We start from the raw sequence: 15130 nt of genomic DNA, 5'->3' as shown, positions 1-15130 counted from the left end.
TACATAAGTAATTCCCCCCGCCACCTGGGGATTTGGCGGTTAATGGCCTCGCTGCTGGCACGGGTTGTGCCTCCCTGTGCTCAGGGATGCTTGGATGCAACATTTAGTCAAACACGAGTCCAAACACTGGAAAAAAGCCCATAAGATGCTCAGGAAATTTCAATTCCCAACTCTTTCATATATAAGAAGACATTTGTGGCTTTTTTCACCCCTTTACACTCATTTTTTAAAGCACAAGGGCACATTCCAACTCCGTCACCAACTGTTTTTTCCTCTCAGAGCCATAAGAAACTTCTTTTAAAAAACCTCTAAGCAAATTCTCTTTTATTCATATGTCTGGAGGCACTGAGACATCACAGCTTTCTTAAAGCCCTTCCCAAAATGGAGCGTCTGCCCAGCCCACGTGCGGATGTGCCCCCGCACTGCAGCCCCTGGTCCTCAGCTCTCACCACGAGACGTGTCAGATTTTAGAGTCTGGAACTTGGCTGCACTTTCTAACGGGAGGAAAAGCACAAATCTGTCAAAATTTTCCAGGAAGGAAAGGAAATAAAATAAATTTCAAAATAAAACAGTGTCGGAGACTAAGTGCCAAGTGATTTAAAAGAAAAAAAGGCCCAAGTGTTTCCTTCCAAGATCTGCTGAGCGGGATATTCTGGGAGGCAGAAATTTGTTCTTGGGAGATTTTTTCTGGCCTGAGAAACCAGAGCAGAGTCAATGTTTCAGGCTGGCAGAGCCCCATATCCCAGGGAAAAGTGATTCCTTCACCCCCAATAAACTATCCCCAGCCACTGAAAACGTAATGAGATATGTACCCTACTCCTCCCTCCTGGACTGCAGCCCCACGCCCAAATCCTGCTGCCATCCCCAGCACAGCCACTGCCACCAACCCACGGCTCCATCATCCCACACCTGCATCCTCAGCCACCCACGAGGCGATGCCCGGGCTCCAGGAGTTTAAAATGCAATTACAGAGCAGATATGTGCTGGCCAAGCTGATCCATCTCCCTCCTCGGACAGGTTTACTGCCAAGGCTTTTCCCGGCACGAGCCTTCCCTCCCATCCACGGCACAAAACAAAGGCAGTTTGACTGGCCACTCCATTTCCCTGACTAATTTGTCCATGATTTGTACACACAGGATAAAAAGCCAAAGGGGCTTCACAGAACCTTGGTTTCCATGAGTTATGGGATGCTTCTGGCACCATTTCTCCCCAGCCAAGGACAGGGCTGGGAGAAGCGCGACCTCCAGCAGATTCTCCCTCCTCATCACAAGATTAAGGGCATAAAAATTAACACCTGAGCAATTAAATCCCAACTCCACAGGGGGTGGCTGGAAGTGTTCTAGCGGCTGTGGAAAGTCATAGAGGGGAAACCCAGAGCAACCTGCAAAAAATTAATGTTTTATCACAACATTTGCAAGGAGGGCAGGGAGGCTGCAACCCAAAATATCCACCTGCAGCAGCGGGAGGGTTATTCCATCCCAAGGGCAGCAGAACAAGGACTGTGGGAGCTGGGTGAGACTGCTCCAGATATGGATACATCCTAAAAACAAACCAAGGAACCCCTGGTACCCTGAGCTGGCTCCAGGCCAGGGTGACAGCAGCTCCAGGCACCGAGGTGAAGGCAGCGAGCGCAGGAGGTGCGATCGCAATGCAACAGCAGCTAAAAATACTGCAGGGAGCTGGGGGTCTGCCCCCGGGGGTGGGACGTGTCCGAGACACAGCCTGAACACCCCAAAGCTGCCTAAATCCCCCCCAACACAGAGCCTCCCCCATGCACAAGAGGCAGCCTGTGCCAAGGATGAGACGTGCCCCATTAAACACCCCACACAAACCCCCCAGAGCATCACAGCATTCCTGGGCAGAGAGGGATGAGCACCAACATGGGGGTTTAACACCAGATGGACCAGAATTTTTTTAAAAAACTAAAAAGAGGGAGTTTGAGAGATTTGCTACGGAGATGGGGACCAGTGCTGCTCAGCCTCCTCCAGGTACTGCTGCCACCTCCATGGACCCACCACGTGCCCAGGTAGAAGGGAGCAGAGGGACAGGCACTAGTGTAGAGGTTAAACACCAGATGAAGCAAAATTGTTTGAAAGAAAGCAAAAAAGGTGGTTGGAGGGGTTTGTCAAAGAGCCTGGTAGCAGGCTCAGCATTCCCCTGGGTACCACTGCAGCAGGGCACACAGAGAGCAGAGGCACGGGCACCAATGTGAGGGTTAAACACCAGATGGACTAAAAATTCTTAAAAAGAAAGAAAAGGAGATGGTTTAGTAGATTCACCAGGAAGGACACCACTGCCACCCAGCATCCCCCTCTACAGGGATGAAGAGGAGGAAATCTGGGGAGGGGAGCGACTAGTGATTCACAACGAAAAGGGAGGAAAAGAAAGACCAAACAGCCAAGTACAAAGGACAGCATCTAATTAATTCTCCGTGGCCACCGAGGAACGTGGCTGCCTGCCTACAGCCCACCCCGTGCTCTTTCATCCACAGAGTCTACACTGCTCTCGCTTCCAAGTTAATTACACACTTAAACCTTCCCTGTTTAACCTCCTGCACCATGGGACACGATCCGTGTCTTCTCTCGCCTTTTATTGAGCAGCCTTGAGAACACTCCTGTGCCAAAGGGCAGCCCAGCACCATCCAGGATTGGGATCACAGCCCAGCACCATCCAGGATTGGGACCACAGCCTGGCACCATCCAGAACAGGATTGTGCTCTCCCCCACCCAAGACCCTCTGGGGTATCATCTGATGGGAACAAAACACCAATAATGTCTCAAAAGGGGGACAGGCTTTATGAAAAATGGGCTCATAACCAAAACTTTAGCAAGTGCTGTTTCCCCGGAGCTACAAAATACAGTGCAGCCACTCAGGACACCCAGTCCTGATGGGAAAAAGCCCATTTTGCTCCTACCCTGGCTTAGCCAGGACTGGATCAGCCCCATGGTCATCTCTGGGGTGCAGCATCTTGGGAGCACAAGCCACAGGACCCCATGGCACAGGCATCAGCCAGGGGAGATAACACTGGTCATCTTTCAGAGACAAAATAAATTTTTTATCCCTGGCTTTATCCAGCAGCTCCAGTCCTCCACACCAAGTAATTCTCAGCAGGAAATGGGGAGGATTTGGGTACCCACAGGACACACAACATGCTGCCCTGGCTGCCAAGTACAAACACCCTACAGTGTGAAACCATCATCGGACCACAGCAAGATGTGGCAGGGGGTGAGCAGAGCTCTCCTGCCATCAAATCCAAAGTTTTCACTGCCTCCCAGAAGAAGGGATGGAGGTGGAGGCTTTACAGTTTCACACCCCCAAATTATCACATCCAAGACCTCTCCTCTTAAATGCACGTGAGGAAGATGCTCTTTGTCTGCACAAAAGGATGAAGCTCTTTATACAGGATAAATGAGCTGCTGCAAATGGGGAAACCGAGGCACAGAAGGGATGTGGTGAAGTCCCGGAACACCGGCAGCCTGGGATCACCCCAGGGATGGCAGAAAGCCCAGGGAGCTGGGTGTGATACAGAACCACAGCTTCAGCAGATCCCACCAAGGTGCCATTCCTTCCCAACACCCCCGGAGCAGAGCCAGCCTTCCGCCTCCCAGATCCCAGCTGCTATTTAAAGGTGCTTTCCTTGGCACACTCCTATGGGAACGTGCCCCAGGAAGGAAACGCCAGGAGCTGCTTCCCTCCGGGTGCCGGCAGACACGGCGGGGCAGGGAGCACATTCTGCAACTCATCTAAAATTAGATGCACTTCTCAGCCAGTGAGATCCTGAACACAGCACCCCACAGGCTCCCAGGCAAGGTTAAGGGATCCAGGATCATTTCTATCTGCAGCGTGCTCAAATTCCCAGGGGTGGAATGTTACAGCGGCTGTTTGGCACTGAGGAATCCAGCTCAGTGGGAAAATCCAGACAGGGAGAGGTCCTGTGTGCCAGCACCCCAACATCTCACACTGATGGGGACCCCTGCCACACTGGTACACCAACAGCTCCATGGCCAAGCCCAAACACCCCAGGATTTCACTGGGAAAACCTCTTCCAGCCCAAGCAAAGGGGAGCTGAATCTCCCTGTAGCTGCACTTGGCACATGCAGAGGGCCTGGGGCACCGGCACAACATTGAAAGTGTTTCTGTGCATCACACCCCAGAGATGATGACAAATGCTCTCGCTGCTCCTCTGCTCCCCACTTCTGCCAAAGAGAAACTTTTAAGAGAAATATCACTGATTTCTCAGCCCCAACAAAAGCTGATTGGAAGAATATGGAAAGCAGCACTATTAGAATTCTCACCAGTAGTTTGTTTTGGTTCTCCAAATCATTTTAAATATTGTATTTAATAGAAAAAATAATTTGCTCAGCTGTAAGAAACATCAATTTGCAACTTGAAGCCTTGTATATTAGCCAGAGAAGCTAATGTGTAAACATTAGCAGCTCCAGGAACGTGTGGGGTTTGGCCAATGCAATTCCAGGGAGAGAACAGCCAGATATTAAGACGGAGGATTTGCATAATAAGTCACTTATGCCTGATAACCTCAGTGTTTGGAACACGCAGGACTAGAGAACAATATCCATCTGCCAGCAACTACAGAAGACATAAATCTCCTTTTTTCCTTTTTTTTTCTTCTTGACTGGTAAAGACTCCTCATAGCTTTTACCTGCAGGTCCCCAAGGAGTTGTCAAACTTCCCGCAGTGAGTACCCAGTCCCAGCAGCCTCCAAGAAACCCCAGGGATGGGGGAGAATTGGCAAATCTGGATTCATTACAGGCATTTTGAAGCAAATACAACTGGGAAAATATAACTCCGAAGACTTTGCAATGCCACAGGGATTGCTCGTGCTTGGGCAAGGACCAAGTGTGCCATACATCACTGCATGGCAAAAATGCATTCAAAAGCAAAGGGGGAATAATTAATCTTGCCAGAATCATTCCTTGGGGCAAACCCAGCTGCCAACTGCAGCTCCACGTGCTCTTAGCTCCAGAGAGATCAGCATTCCTGGGACCGGGGTGCTGCATCACCCTGCTGCAGGTGGCACCAAGAATGCCTCCCCGGAGTCTATCTCCCTGGCTGCCCTGGAGATGCTGGGGGACACAGGCCAGGAGGCTTCAGCCCCATGCCCAGAGGGGATGTGGGGATTTAACATTCCATCCAAAGGCTGTTGGGGCCCAGCACCCGGATCCAGCCAGTGCTGCTCCCAAGCAAGGACCAGCATCACTCTGTTACTTGAGCCCTGCTCAAGAGAGGTCCTGCAACACAAAAAGCTGCACTGCCAGGAGGCCACTAACCCACTGCACAAGTGCTTTAATAGTGAACCACCACTTAATTAACATTGTCAGTGCTGCCTGGTGGACTCCATGGGAAAAAAAAAAACAAGGCAGGAAACCTTTGGAAACCTCTGTCCTGCCGTTATTGATCGCACCCTGTGCAATTACAGCTCACGGGCTGCAGAGCTGTGCGACACCTCACGGAAAAAAATGGGAACCAATTAAAATAAACTAGAAAAGGCAGGGGTAACCAAGCTCATTTCTCCCTCTCACTCCTTTATTACTATCAGGTCCCCCAGGTCTCTGCTGAAGACTATCCACTCCATATGCCAGGGACACAGAGACCAGGACCATGAGCCCCAAGAGGCACACACTGCTTTCAGGGGATACCTGAGGACACAGAGATGCTCCCTTGGCAGGAACACAGGCAGGAAAAGCAGCTGCCCTAGGACACATCAGTACCATACCAAAGCCCTGGGGGACTCCAACATCAGCTGCAGAAATCATGGGAAAGAGCGAGTTTTCCAAACCAACCCCATTGTGCAGGGGATAAGAAGGGGGTAACCGTCAGCCTCCCCTCCCACAGCAGGTCCCACATCTCTGCAGTGATGGATGTGGGAGCAAGGAACTGGGAGGCTCATCCTCCCAGGATGGAGCATGTGCCAGCACTGGGAGGGCCTTGGGAGGCAGCTCCGAGGGTCACTGATGGCATCCCAGGGCAGAGAACAGAGTCGGGGAGCCCTCGGCCCCCATCAGAGACGGGGCCGCTGCATCCCCACCGTGCCCAGCATCCCAGCCAGCCCTAGGTGGGATAAAGGTGGGGAGAAGAGGAATAAGGCTCAGTGCCATGCAAAATCCAGGCCACCATCCTCCTCTTCCTCCTGTGCCACCAGCAGAGCCAGGAACAGCAGTGTGGGCTGACGCGGGGCTGGAAGGTGACAACGTGTGACATGGGTACATCCATCAGCAGCACCAGGGCTCAGCTGAACCTCTGCTGTGGTAAGGGAGGTTAAAGGCAGGAGCCCTCACGGGAGGAATTATAAGGAGCTGTGTGCCCAGCAGGTCTGTCACAGCTCTGGGGAACATGCTGGACCATGCCAGGCACCCTTCAGCCAGGCAAAGGTAAGGAAATGGCAAATCAAGCCCAGGAAAAAAAAACAAGTTTATTTTTACCAGTCCATGAATTTGGCTCAGCCACCCCCATCAGCACTGGCTTGGGCATCCATCCATCCTGACCTGGAGAACCCTCAATTCATTCCAGCAAAAATTCTGGGATTAACACTAACTGAAGAGTCCTTGCAGTGTCAGAAGTGCACACAACACCCTGCAACCCCATGAGAGAACCATGAAACCACAATACCCAGCACCTTCCACCTCCTGCCTGTACACTCCCTGCCCCAGACAGATTCCAGCTCCCATCCCCAACCCGCTGCAGCCACCATTCCATGCGAAGGAAGGCAGGATACAGCCTCTCAAACAGAGAAATGTCACAGAGCCAGCAGGTCCCCAGACAGGAGCCTAGGTGAGAGACTAAATAAAAAGTTCAGCTGATATAAAGAGAAATAACCCAATGAGGAGATGCAGTGCTTTGGTTTAATATTGTTATAATCCAGGGAAAGCAGGCTGGTTGCTGGCTGCAGAAAATCAATGGGATATTATCACTCAGCAGACAGATGAAAAGACAGTAAAAATAAGAAGAAATAATAACGGAAATAAGAGAGTCCTTGGGAAGAGCCCCAGAAGGGCAGTGGCTGAACCTGCACCACAGGAAGAGTTCAGAGTCTGCCTTGGCATTGAGAGGCTTCCAAAGTCACTCCCAAGCTGCTCCTTCCCCAAAAACACACTGGAAAGCCCCAGCACCCACCTCCACAGGAAGACACAGGTGCCCCATTGACACCAAAACCACAGAACCAGATGTCCCAGTGAAGACCTTAAGGTGCCAGGGGGTGCCCAGGATCACCCATCTGTGCTAATTCAACTAACCACACTGAAGCACCTGGTAATTAAAGAAAGAGCATTCACACAGCTAATTACCCAGGGTGTCAGCATACCTCTGCTAACAGACAGGATGTGCTGGCAGGGAATGAGGACCTGGCACCCAAGAGTGTGTGGGGCTGTGACAGGTCCTTGGCCCCCACAGGTGTGCCAGCAGCAGGGAAGGACTCTGGAGGAGACACTTCCTTGCATAGATCTGCCTGGACTTCCTGACCAGCCCTGAAAATTGCTCCTGTTGAACCTTCCCTCGTCACAGCTTTTGGAGGAACCCAAGGCTCCAGGGTCCCACAACACAGGACAGAGAGGGACTGCACCGTGAGGAGCCCTACAGAGCACCCCCAAAACCACAGAAGCTCCATAGACACCTCCAAATCCATCCAAGCAAGGGAATGCAGTTTGCTGCAGTCCATCAGTCCACCTGTTCTCACCTCCATAAGCAAGTGGCACAATGTTCCGTCCCCTCCGGAGAAAAGCCATTCCCACACCTCCTGTCAGGACACAGCAGCAAGACCCCTCAGGCAGCCCCCCAAAGTCAAGCCTCACGCTCTGGGGGAGCAGCTGGGCCACAGCAAGTGATTCATCTCCTGCTCTAGACTGACTTCACTCGCCTCTGGTGCCATCCTGCTCGGGGGGAGCCTGCTCCAGGCAGCGTGTCCAGCAGCTGAGGGTCTGGAGCCACACGTGCTCCTTGGCTCAGCTAACTGGGCTAATTAGGCTGAAGGCCTCTAGCACAAAGCAGCACACAGGCTCAAACACCCAGGCGTCACTAGGGATTGTATCCTGAGCAGGGCCGTGGGGACAGTGGCCTCGTTAAGAGTCATCAGGTCATCAATGTCCCCGTCCCTCATCCTCAGAGCATCTCCTGCCTCCCCATCCCAGCCACAATCCTGATTAACTTAACAATGTCAGGAAAGGTTGGATCCACATGGAGAGCCAAAGCAGTTATTGGTCAATTTAGGGCTCCCCAGCACCAGCACAGCCCTGGAACAGGCAAGGATGGATCCTCTGGCAGTCCAGGAAGGCTGCAGGGAGCTGGGGGGGGCTGTGCCAGCACAGCTACCCTGTCATGGGTGATTCGATAGCATTTTTCAAGCCCAATTAAAAAAAAGGCATCAAAAAATTGTGTATGACAAAAATATTCACAAGTTGCTCCAGCTGCAACATACTCCCACCCCCCAGCTGCAGTGCCATGCTCTGCTCCACTGCATCCCTGCCAGGGATAGGGGCTTTCCCAGCTTCCAGTCAGGGCCCCCCCTGGGTGGGCAATGGGGTCCCCAGGTAACAGGGGCATGGCAGGCACATCCCTGCCTTCAGCAACAGGGCTGCCCAGAGCCCCCCACCCCCCAAGCTGGGCCCACCATCCCTGCTGCAGGACACTGGGCTCAGCCAGGGGCCAAAAGGGCACCAAGCACCCTACCTTACCTCCCCTCCTGTTCCTCAACATCTTCAGCACTTTGGGAGGCAGGAAGGTCAGGAAATAAATTTATGGCCAAAGCCAGTCAAGAGGCTCCTGCCAGCTGTGCATCTGTCACACAGAGTCAAGGTGACACACAGAGACTCCACTGGGCCCCAAACTGCAGGAGCATCACATTCCTGGCATTCCCACTGCAGCCCAGCCTCCTCACTGGAGCAAGCAGCATCCCAGTGGCCAGGCACCCACAGGAATAGCCCCTGCAGCCCTCGGTACCCCGTGGCACAGGGGGAGTTCTGCTGTCCTGCTCCTGCAGGAGCATAGAACCAGCACCCAGATTTGGGGCCTGGCAGAGGCATCCAGGGACAGGAAAAAGGGACCACTGCCTCACCACAATCCACATTTGGATTCACTCTCCAGGTGTGAGAAATTGGGGTGCAAAGCCTGGGCCCCTTAAACATGCAGTAAGTATGTTCCCCCACCAGTGCCCAGGCAGGACCTGCAACACCCAGGCAGGACATGGAACAGCACACAAGCAGCTGGGAATGAGCTGCAGCCAGCAACCATCCAGCAAGCAGGAACAACACTTCTGATCTTAAAAAAAAACCATAAAATAACAGCCGCAAAGGGCAACTGACATGTGAGCCCCTAGTGCTGGCAGCAGGGAGGGGGAAAGGGCTGCTCCACAGGCGAGGGCTCTTCTGCCTTTGCCATCCAGCAGCTGGAAGAGTTGGACTTTGGCTTTTGATCCAGGCAGAGGGTGCAGAACCTGCCACTCCCAGGGCCAGGAAAGCAACAGCTCAGGAACACCCAGGAAAGTCCCTCTGACACCTGCCAGCTCCACAGCCACTCCCCAGAAATGCCCTTCACCTGGCAAAGAGGAGCAGATCCCGTGTCTCAGGACCACTCCAGGCAGACGCAGGCTGGCACCCCCTACCCACTCATCACCCACCCACATCCACCCCAGCACGGGTAAAAGCAGCAGCAGCTCCTGCCAGGCCACCTGCAGTGGAAAGGAAAAGCTCCATATCCAGAACCTATTTATTTTGAGGCTGCCAACGAGGAAGCGATTAGCTTCAGGGAATTAATTGCTGGGAATCCTTCTTGTCCAGAGGGGAAGGCCTCAGTTTCACCAAGTACAAGGAGGGATCTCTAGGCTGAAATGAGAGAGAAGGATCCAAGGAAAGCTGCAAAGCAAATCCCAAGCTGCCATGGGGGAGAAGAGGTTTGCGAATCTTGACATTTAATCACGCAGAAACTAAAGGTTTGCAGACATGTCTAATAAGACAATTATACTGCATGTTAATAATAGATTATTTAAAAGCTTATTTATGGAGGTTTAAGCAGGCAGATGGTAGGGCCATGGTGATAAGGCTCTCCAGAGCCTGTGCTACCTCTCAGCTCCCAGGGATGCAGCAGGGATTTGCCTTCCTCTGCCTCCAGCCCCCTGTGCTTAACCCTCACTCGATTGCCCAAAGCAAAGCAGCAAATCCCTGCAGAGGGACTGCAGCCAGGAGAAGATTCATATGGGGCATTCTGAGGTGCTCAGAGATCCCAGCCCTTTCTGCAGAGCAAGGATTGGATAATGAAGTGATGGAAAAGTTCCATCTCAGGTGCAGTCAAGGGAAAAACCAACATCAACAGGCAGCAACAGAGGTTGGTCACAGCCAGGACGGGGGTTAAAGCCACCAACAAACACCTGCTTTGGTTTTCCAGGGGGTGTCCCTCCTCCCCCAGAGCCCTGATCCCAATAGACTTTATTCTGGGAAAGCTCCCAAGGAAGCTGGAATAGGGCTGGTTTGGCTTAGTTTGGATAACGAAGGGAAAAATGTGCATTTCGAGCCAGGAGGTGATTCACCAGCATCCCTGTTCCCCGGGCCAGGGCAGGTCCAGGAACCCAGAGGAAAAACATAAAACAGGAGTTTTGCAACAAGAAGAGGGTAAAAATGAAACAAATGCAACTGCAAGTCTTGATGGGGAAGGAAAAAAATGCAGACATTGCCAGGCTGTACCATGAAGCTGCAAATACAGAGCCAGAGGGACAGGTCCATCCAGGAGCATCAGCATCACTCTGAGCCTCCCTAAATTCTGCTTCTCCCTCATGGATGGTAAAAATCCACCACACTCCAGTGTCCCTCTGCACATACTGGAGAGCCGAGGGCTCAGGAGCCAGAAACCTTTGCCCTGGGCCCACTTGGGCACGTCAACAGGATTTTCCGGAGCATCTCGACACAAATGCCTCAAGGGTGTTTGCACTGTCTGGGCGCTCTGGGAAAGGGCATGGCATTCTCAGGGCATTAAAACACACGTAGGAGCAAACAAGAGAAAGAGCTTCTTCCCTGACACGACAGAGGAGAGGAAAAAAAAAAAAAACAACACCAAACGACGTAGCCTGAAACAAGCTGACAAGGAAAATGTAAGGTTTCCGCACATTTTATGTGGTTAGCGGAGGCTGAGTGGGGAGAACAAAAATGCCTTGGCATGGGAGAGCTCACAGACAGCCAGATGGAGGGAAACAAACACCGGGAAAAGCGCCGGAAGAGCAGCATCAGGCACCTGAGCACCCGGAGGGCACGAAACACTGACCCTGTCCCCCAGCAGCAGCCGGGGACATCTCTGCTCCTGACCCCCCCTTCCCCGAGCATCCCCTACTCATCCCTTCTCCAGCACCTCCCGAGCCCCCGTGACCGTTAACGGGCGGGGGCTGCCCCGCTGCCGACCCCAATCCTCGCCGCGGGAACGGCGTCTGCTCGGCTGCTCCCATTCACTCGACCGAGACAGCACCGCCGCGTCGGGGGCAGGGTCACCCGTGCCATCTCCTGCCAGCGCTGCCGCGGGGACAGGGACGCTCGGGGGGCCCCGTCCCCCTGCCTGGCCCCAGCTGGTCACCACAGCCGGCAGCCGCCTCCCCCGGCAGTCTGAGTGCCCCCGGAGACGCCACCAACGCCAGTCCAGTGCTCCCTGGCAGTCCCAACCTCCCAACTGGAAGCTGCAAACCCAAATATTTTATTTGCTTAATTGCTGCTAACGAAGTCGGAGCCGAGCGCAAATAGCTTCCGCATAATTCCGGCAGGAGTGCTACGCAGCAAGGCGGCTGTGTCCCCACGGCCGGAAAGGAGCCCCGGAGCGCGGGCTGGGACCCCTGGGCAGCTCATTGCTGAGTTCTTGGGGTGCAACACCCAGAAGCAGAGGTGCACCTTACCATGGAATCATTTAGGTTGGGAAACATGACTGGGTCCAGCCGTGCCCCCAACGCTTCCCCATTCCCTTCCCTTCCCGGCAGGAAGGAAAAAGCGGAGGGAAATACCTGAGCCTGCACAACCTCTTGCCCCCGGGCCCAGCGCGGAGCCCTGTGAGCCAGGCGGCTCCCGGCCACGGGCTTCCTTCCAGCAGGGAAAGGCTCCTGCTGCAAAGAGCCCAGGGAGGAGAGATGGGGCTGCCATGGCCGCTGGTGCCAAGCACAGGTCCCCATCCCAGCCTGATGACACTACACGAGCCCCCACACCCACAGTTTGGGGGTCAGCCAGTGCCTCTCAACCCCATTCAGGTCCCCTCCGTGACAAGCACAACGGGCCAGCAATGACAGCTCAGTCACTGCAAAACCTTCATGAATTACAAGAAGTTTGAGGGCTGCAGGAAGGCGCAAAGAACACCCTAAGGCCATGGTGGGCTGTAACCAGGGCACCCCACTTCCCCCCTGTGCCTCCTTCCCCACCTGTAGAAGGGACCACCTACGCCTCTTCTTCACAAGGGCACAGCTAAAAAAAACCCCCATCTTCTGAAAATATCCACCGAGACAAGCAGTGTGTCCCCCCCAGAGGCCCAGAGCACGTGCAAATGGCTTCAATATTTTTTCCCAGCCCTTGCCCACTGTGCAGCCCCAGGGATGAGCCAGGCAACCTCCCGACAGCCGGCCAAGCCACATCAGCAGATCAAAGAGCAGATCCAGGTGAAAAGCAGCCGGCAGTGGAGCGGAGGGGCCGGCAGCAGACCCCTCACCTCCAGCTGGATCCGGTCCCTTCAGCTCCACTGCGGAGCTGAGCCTGCTCTGCATCTACCAGGGAAATGGAGCAAACACACTCCTGATTTACACCAGGAGCAGGCTCGATCCTGCCCTTCGCCAATGCCATCCTGCAGGGAAGGGACCCCACCGAGGGAAAAGGGTTTGCTTGGGAGGGGACTCTCCCCACAAATTCACCCCAGTCCCCAGTGCATCCCCACCACTGCTGCTCCAGCCTTTCGCGGGCTGCAGCAGCTCAGCCCTGAGAGCCAGGAGAGCACCACACACCAGGGCTGGGGAGCAGCAAACCCGAAACCCCCCTCTGAAACCGGGGGAATAGAGGCCCCTTACTCCACCAGCCCCCCAGCAGCTCCATGCCTCAGTTTCCCCATCGCCCCCTGCTCAGCCCCAAAGCTCAGAGCAGCAGCTCCCACAGCACACAACCTCTCCCCCAAAATGCAAACCCATGCCCTCCCCATTTCCCCCAGCCTGCATGACCCGGGGGAGCCTGAATGGCTTCACATCCCCCCAACCATCATCTCTCGATCCCCCATGCACGGGTCAGCCGCTGTTGTTTTCTGCTGATGGGTGTCACTATTTATAATCTTTGGAGAAATGCCACTATCCAAAAAAAACAAAATCAATGCACCACCGTAGGGACTGCGTGCAGGTGAACAGCTTGGATTTAAAGGTGAAAAACCAAAGAACTAGGCAAAAATACACTTTAATGTGATCAGCATCACCCAGGAGCTGGGGACGATAGCACCAGGGACCCCTTGGAGTGAGGCACCAACTCCCGTGGCTCCGTTTCTCAAAAAAGCGCTGGCGGCCCCCGGTAGCACCTCGGGAGCCCCAAATTCCCATTCTCCACAGCATCCAACCCCATTCCAGCTTCCCGAAGGGACTGGGAGCAAGTCGTTGCCGTCGTCCCGCACACCGCAGCAGCTTTTCCCGGGCCCCTGCCTGGGAGGTCCCGGGGGGCGCAGGGCTCAGCGCCGGGTAGATCAGGGTGAGGAGGGGAAAATTAAAATACGTAAATTAATCAAATTAATCGATCGATCGTATCTCCGTACAACTCTCCCAGTACCCCCCTAGCAAAACGAGAGCCGGGAGGCTGCAACCGAAGCCGCCGCGGCCGCCACCTGTTCCTACCGGAGGGTCCTCAGCTTCCCGCCGGAACCGCCAGTGAAACCACCGGGATCCCGCCGCCCCGGGCACCGGCCTGAGGGCTCCTCTCGCCCGTGTTCCCCTCGCCGCCACGGGGGAAGTTTTCCCTCCCGGGGTGGGGCGGGAGGGGGGGGATCGGACGGCGGCACCGGCACCGGCAGCGAGCGGGAACCATGGGGCCGCACTCGGCGGAGCATCCTTGGGGTGGGGGGCGCCGCCGAGACCCCCCGGCCGCCGCACCCCCGGCAGGGAAAACTTCCCCGGTGGCGGCGGGCGCAGGCGAGAGGAGCCCCCATACCGGTGCCCGGAGGAGAGGGAGGCGGGATTCCGGTGGTTTCACGAAGGGACGGGGGTCCCGAGGCGGTTCGGACACCCTCCGGTAGGAACAGGTGGCGGTGGGACGGGCGGGACCCTCCGGGCACCGAGGCCGGTGGAACCCCGGAACCGCACCGAGCGAGCAGGACCCCACTCCCCGGCGCACACACCGCGCTTCGTTCCTACCGGCGGGCGTCTCGGTGTCCAGCGCGTAGACCCGCAGGGCGAGGGCGAGCAGCAGCGCCCGGGCGCTCCGCATGGTGCGGCCGGTGCCGGGGACCGAGCGGGGGGCGGCGGGGCCGTGGCCGCCGCCGCCGCAGCGCGCCCGCGGTTCCGGCGCGGCGGGGGCGCAGCGGGGCCCCCGTGCCCGCCCCGCGCCTCAAATACCAGCGGCGGCGGCTCGCGCCCGCCGTGACGTCACCGCCGCCCGCGGGGGGGCGCGGGAGGGGGGGGCGCCGGTACCGGGAACGGCAACGGCGGGCGGGCCGGCGGCGCCCCCTGGCGGACACGAGCGGAGGCGCCGCGGGGGAAGTTTTGGAGCAGCGTTGGGGGGGGCGGTCCCGGGAGTTACGGGGGGACTGGGGGAGTTCTCTGGTACCGGGGGAGAGGGGAAGAGGAGGGGGGGAGGGGTCCCGGGAGCTGGGGCGACGGGCGGCGCTCGGTTAAGAGAGTAGGTTCACTCGTACTGGGGGGTGCGGGGAGATGGGCGGTCCCGGGAGTTAAGGGAGGGGGGGGCGGTGCGTGGGTAAGGGGCGGGAGGGCCGGCCGTACCGGGGGGTGGGAGGAGGGGAATATCCGGTACCGGGAGAGAGGGGGAGGGAGCCCCAGTAGAGGCGGGGAATGGGGGGTCCCGGGAATTACGGGCTGAGGAAGGTGCACGCTTAAGGGAGGGGAGGTCTCCGGTGCCGGGGGAGAGCGGCTTGGGCTGCCCGGGAGCGCCTCTTGCTTACGGGGTGGTGCATGGGAAGACCCCGC

At 55.9% G+C, this 15130-nt stretch overlaps 1 protein-coding gene across 2 annotated transcripts in view; it reads right to left on the bottom strand.

Moving 5' to 3' along the window:
* The window catches only part of PTPRU (protein tyrosine phosphatase receptor type U), a 56676-nt gene extending 42189 nt beyond the window's left edge, over positions 1–14487 (bottom strand). For both annotated transcript variants that reach the window (XM_084222856.1, XM_084222857.1), the window contains exon 1: positions 14342–14487. In XM_084222856.1, coding sequence (XP_084078982.1) covers positions 14342–14414 — 73 coding nt within the window. In that variant the 5' untranslated portion in view covers positions 14415–14487. The remainder of the gene's footprint in view (positions 1–14341) is intronic.
* Positions 14488–15130: the final 643 nt, after the last annotated feature.

The sequence above is a fragment of the Fringilla coelebs genome (assembly GCF_963513975.1).
Source record: "Fringilla coelebs genome assembly, chromosome: 28".
NCBI classification, from domain to species: Eukaryota; Metazoa; Chordata; class Aves; order Passeriformes; family Fringillidae; genus Fringilla; species Fringilla coelebs.
Note: the sequence above shows the minus strand (reverse complement) of the source record. Positions and strands in the feature narration are given on the sequence as shown.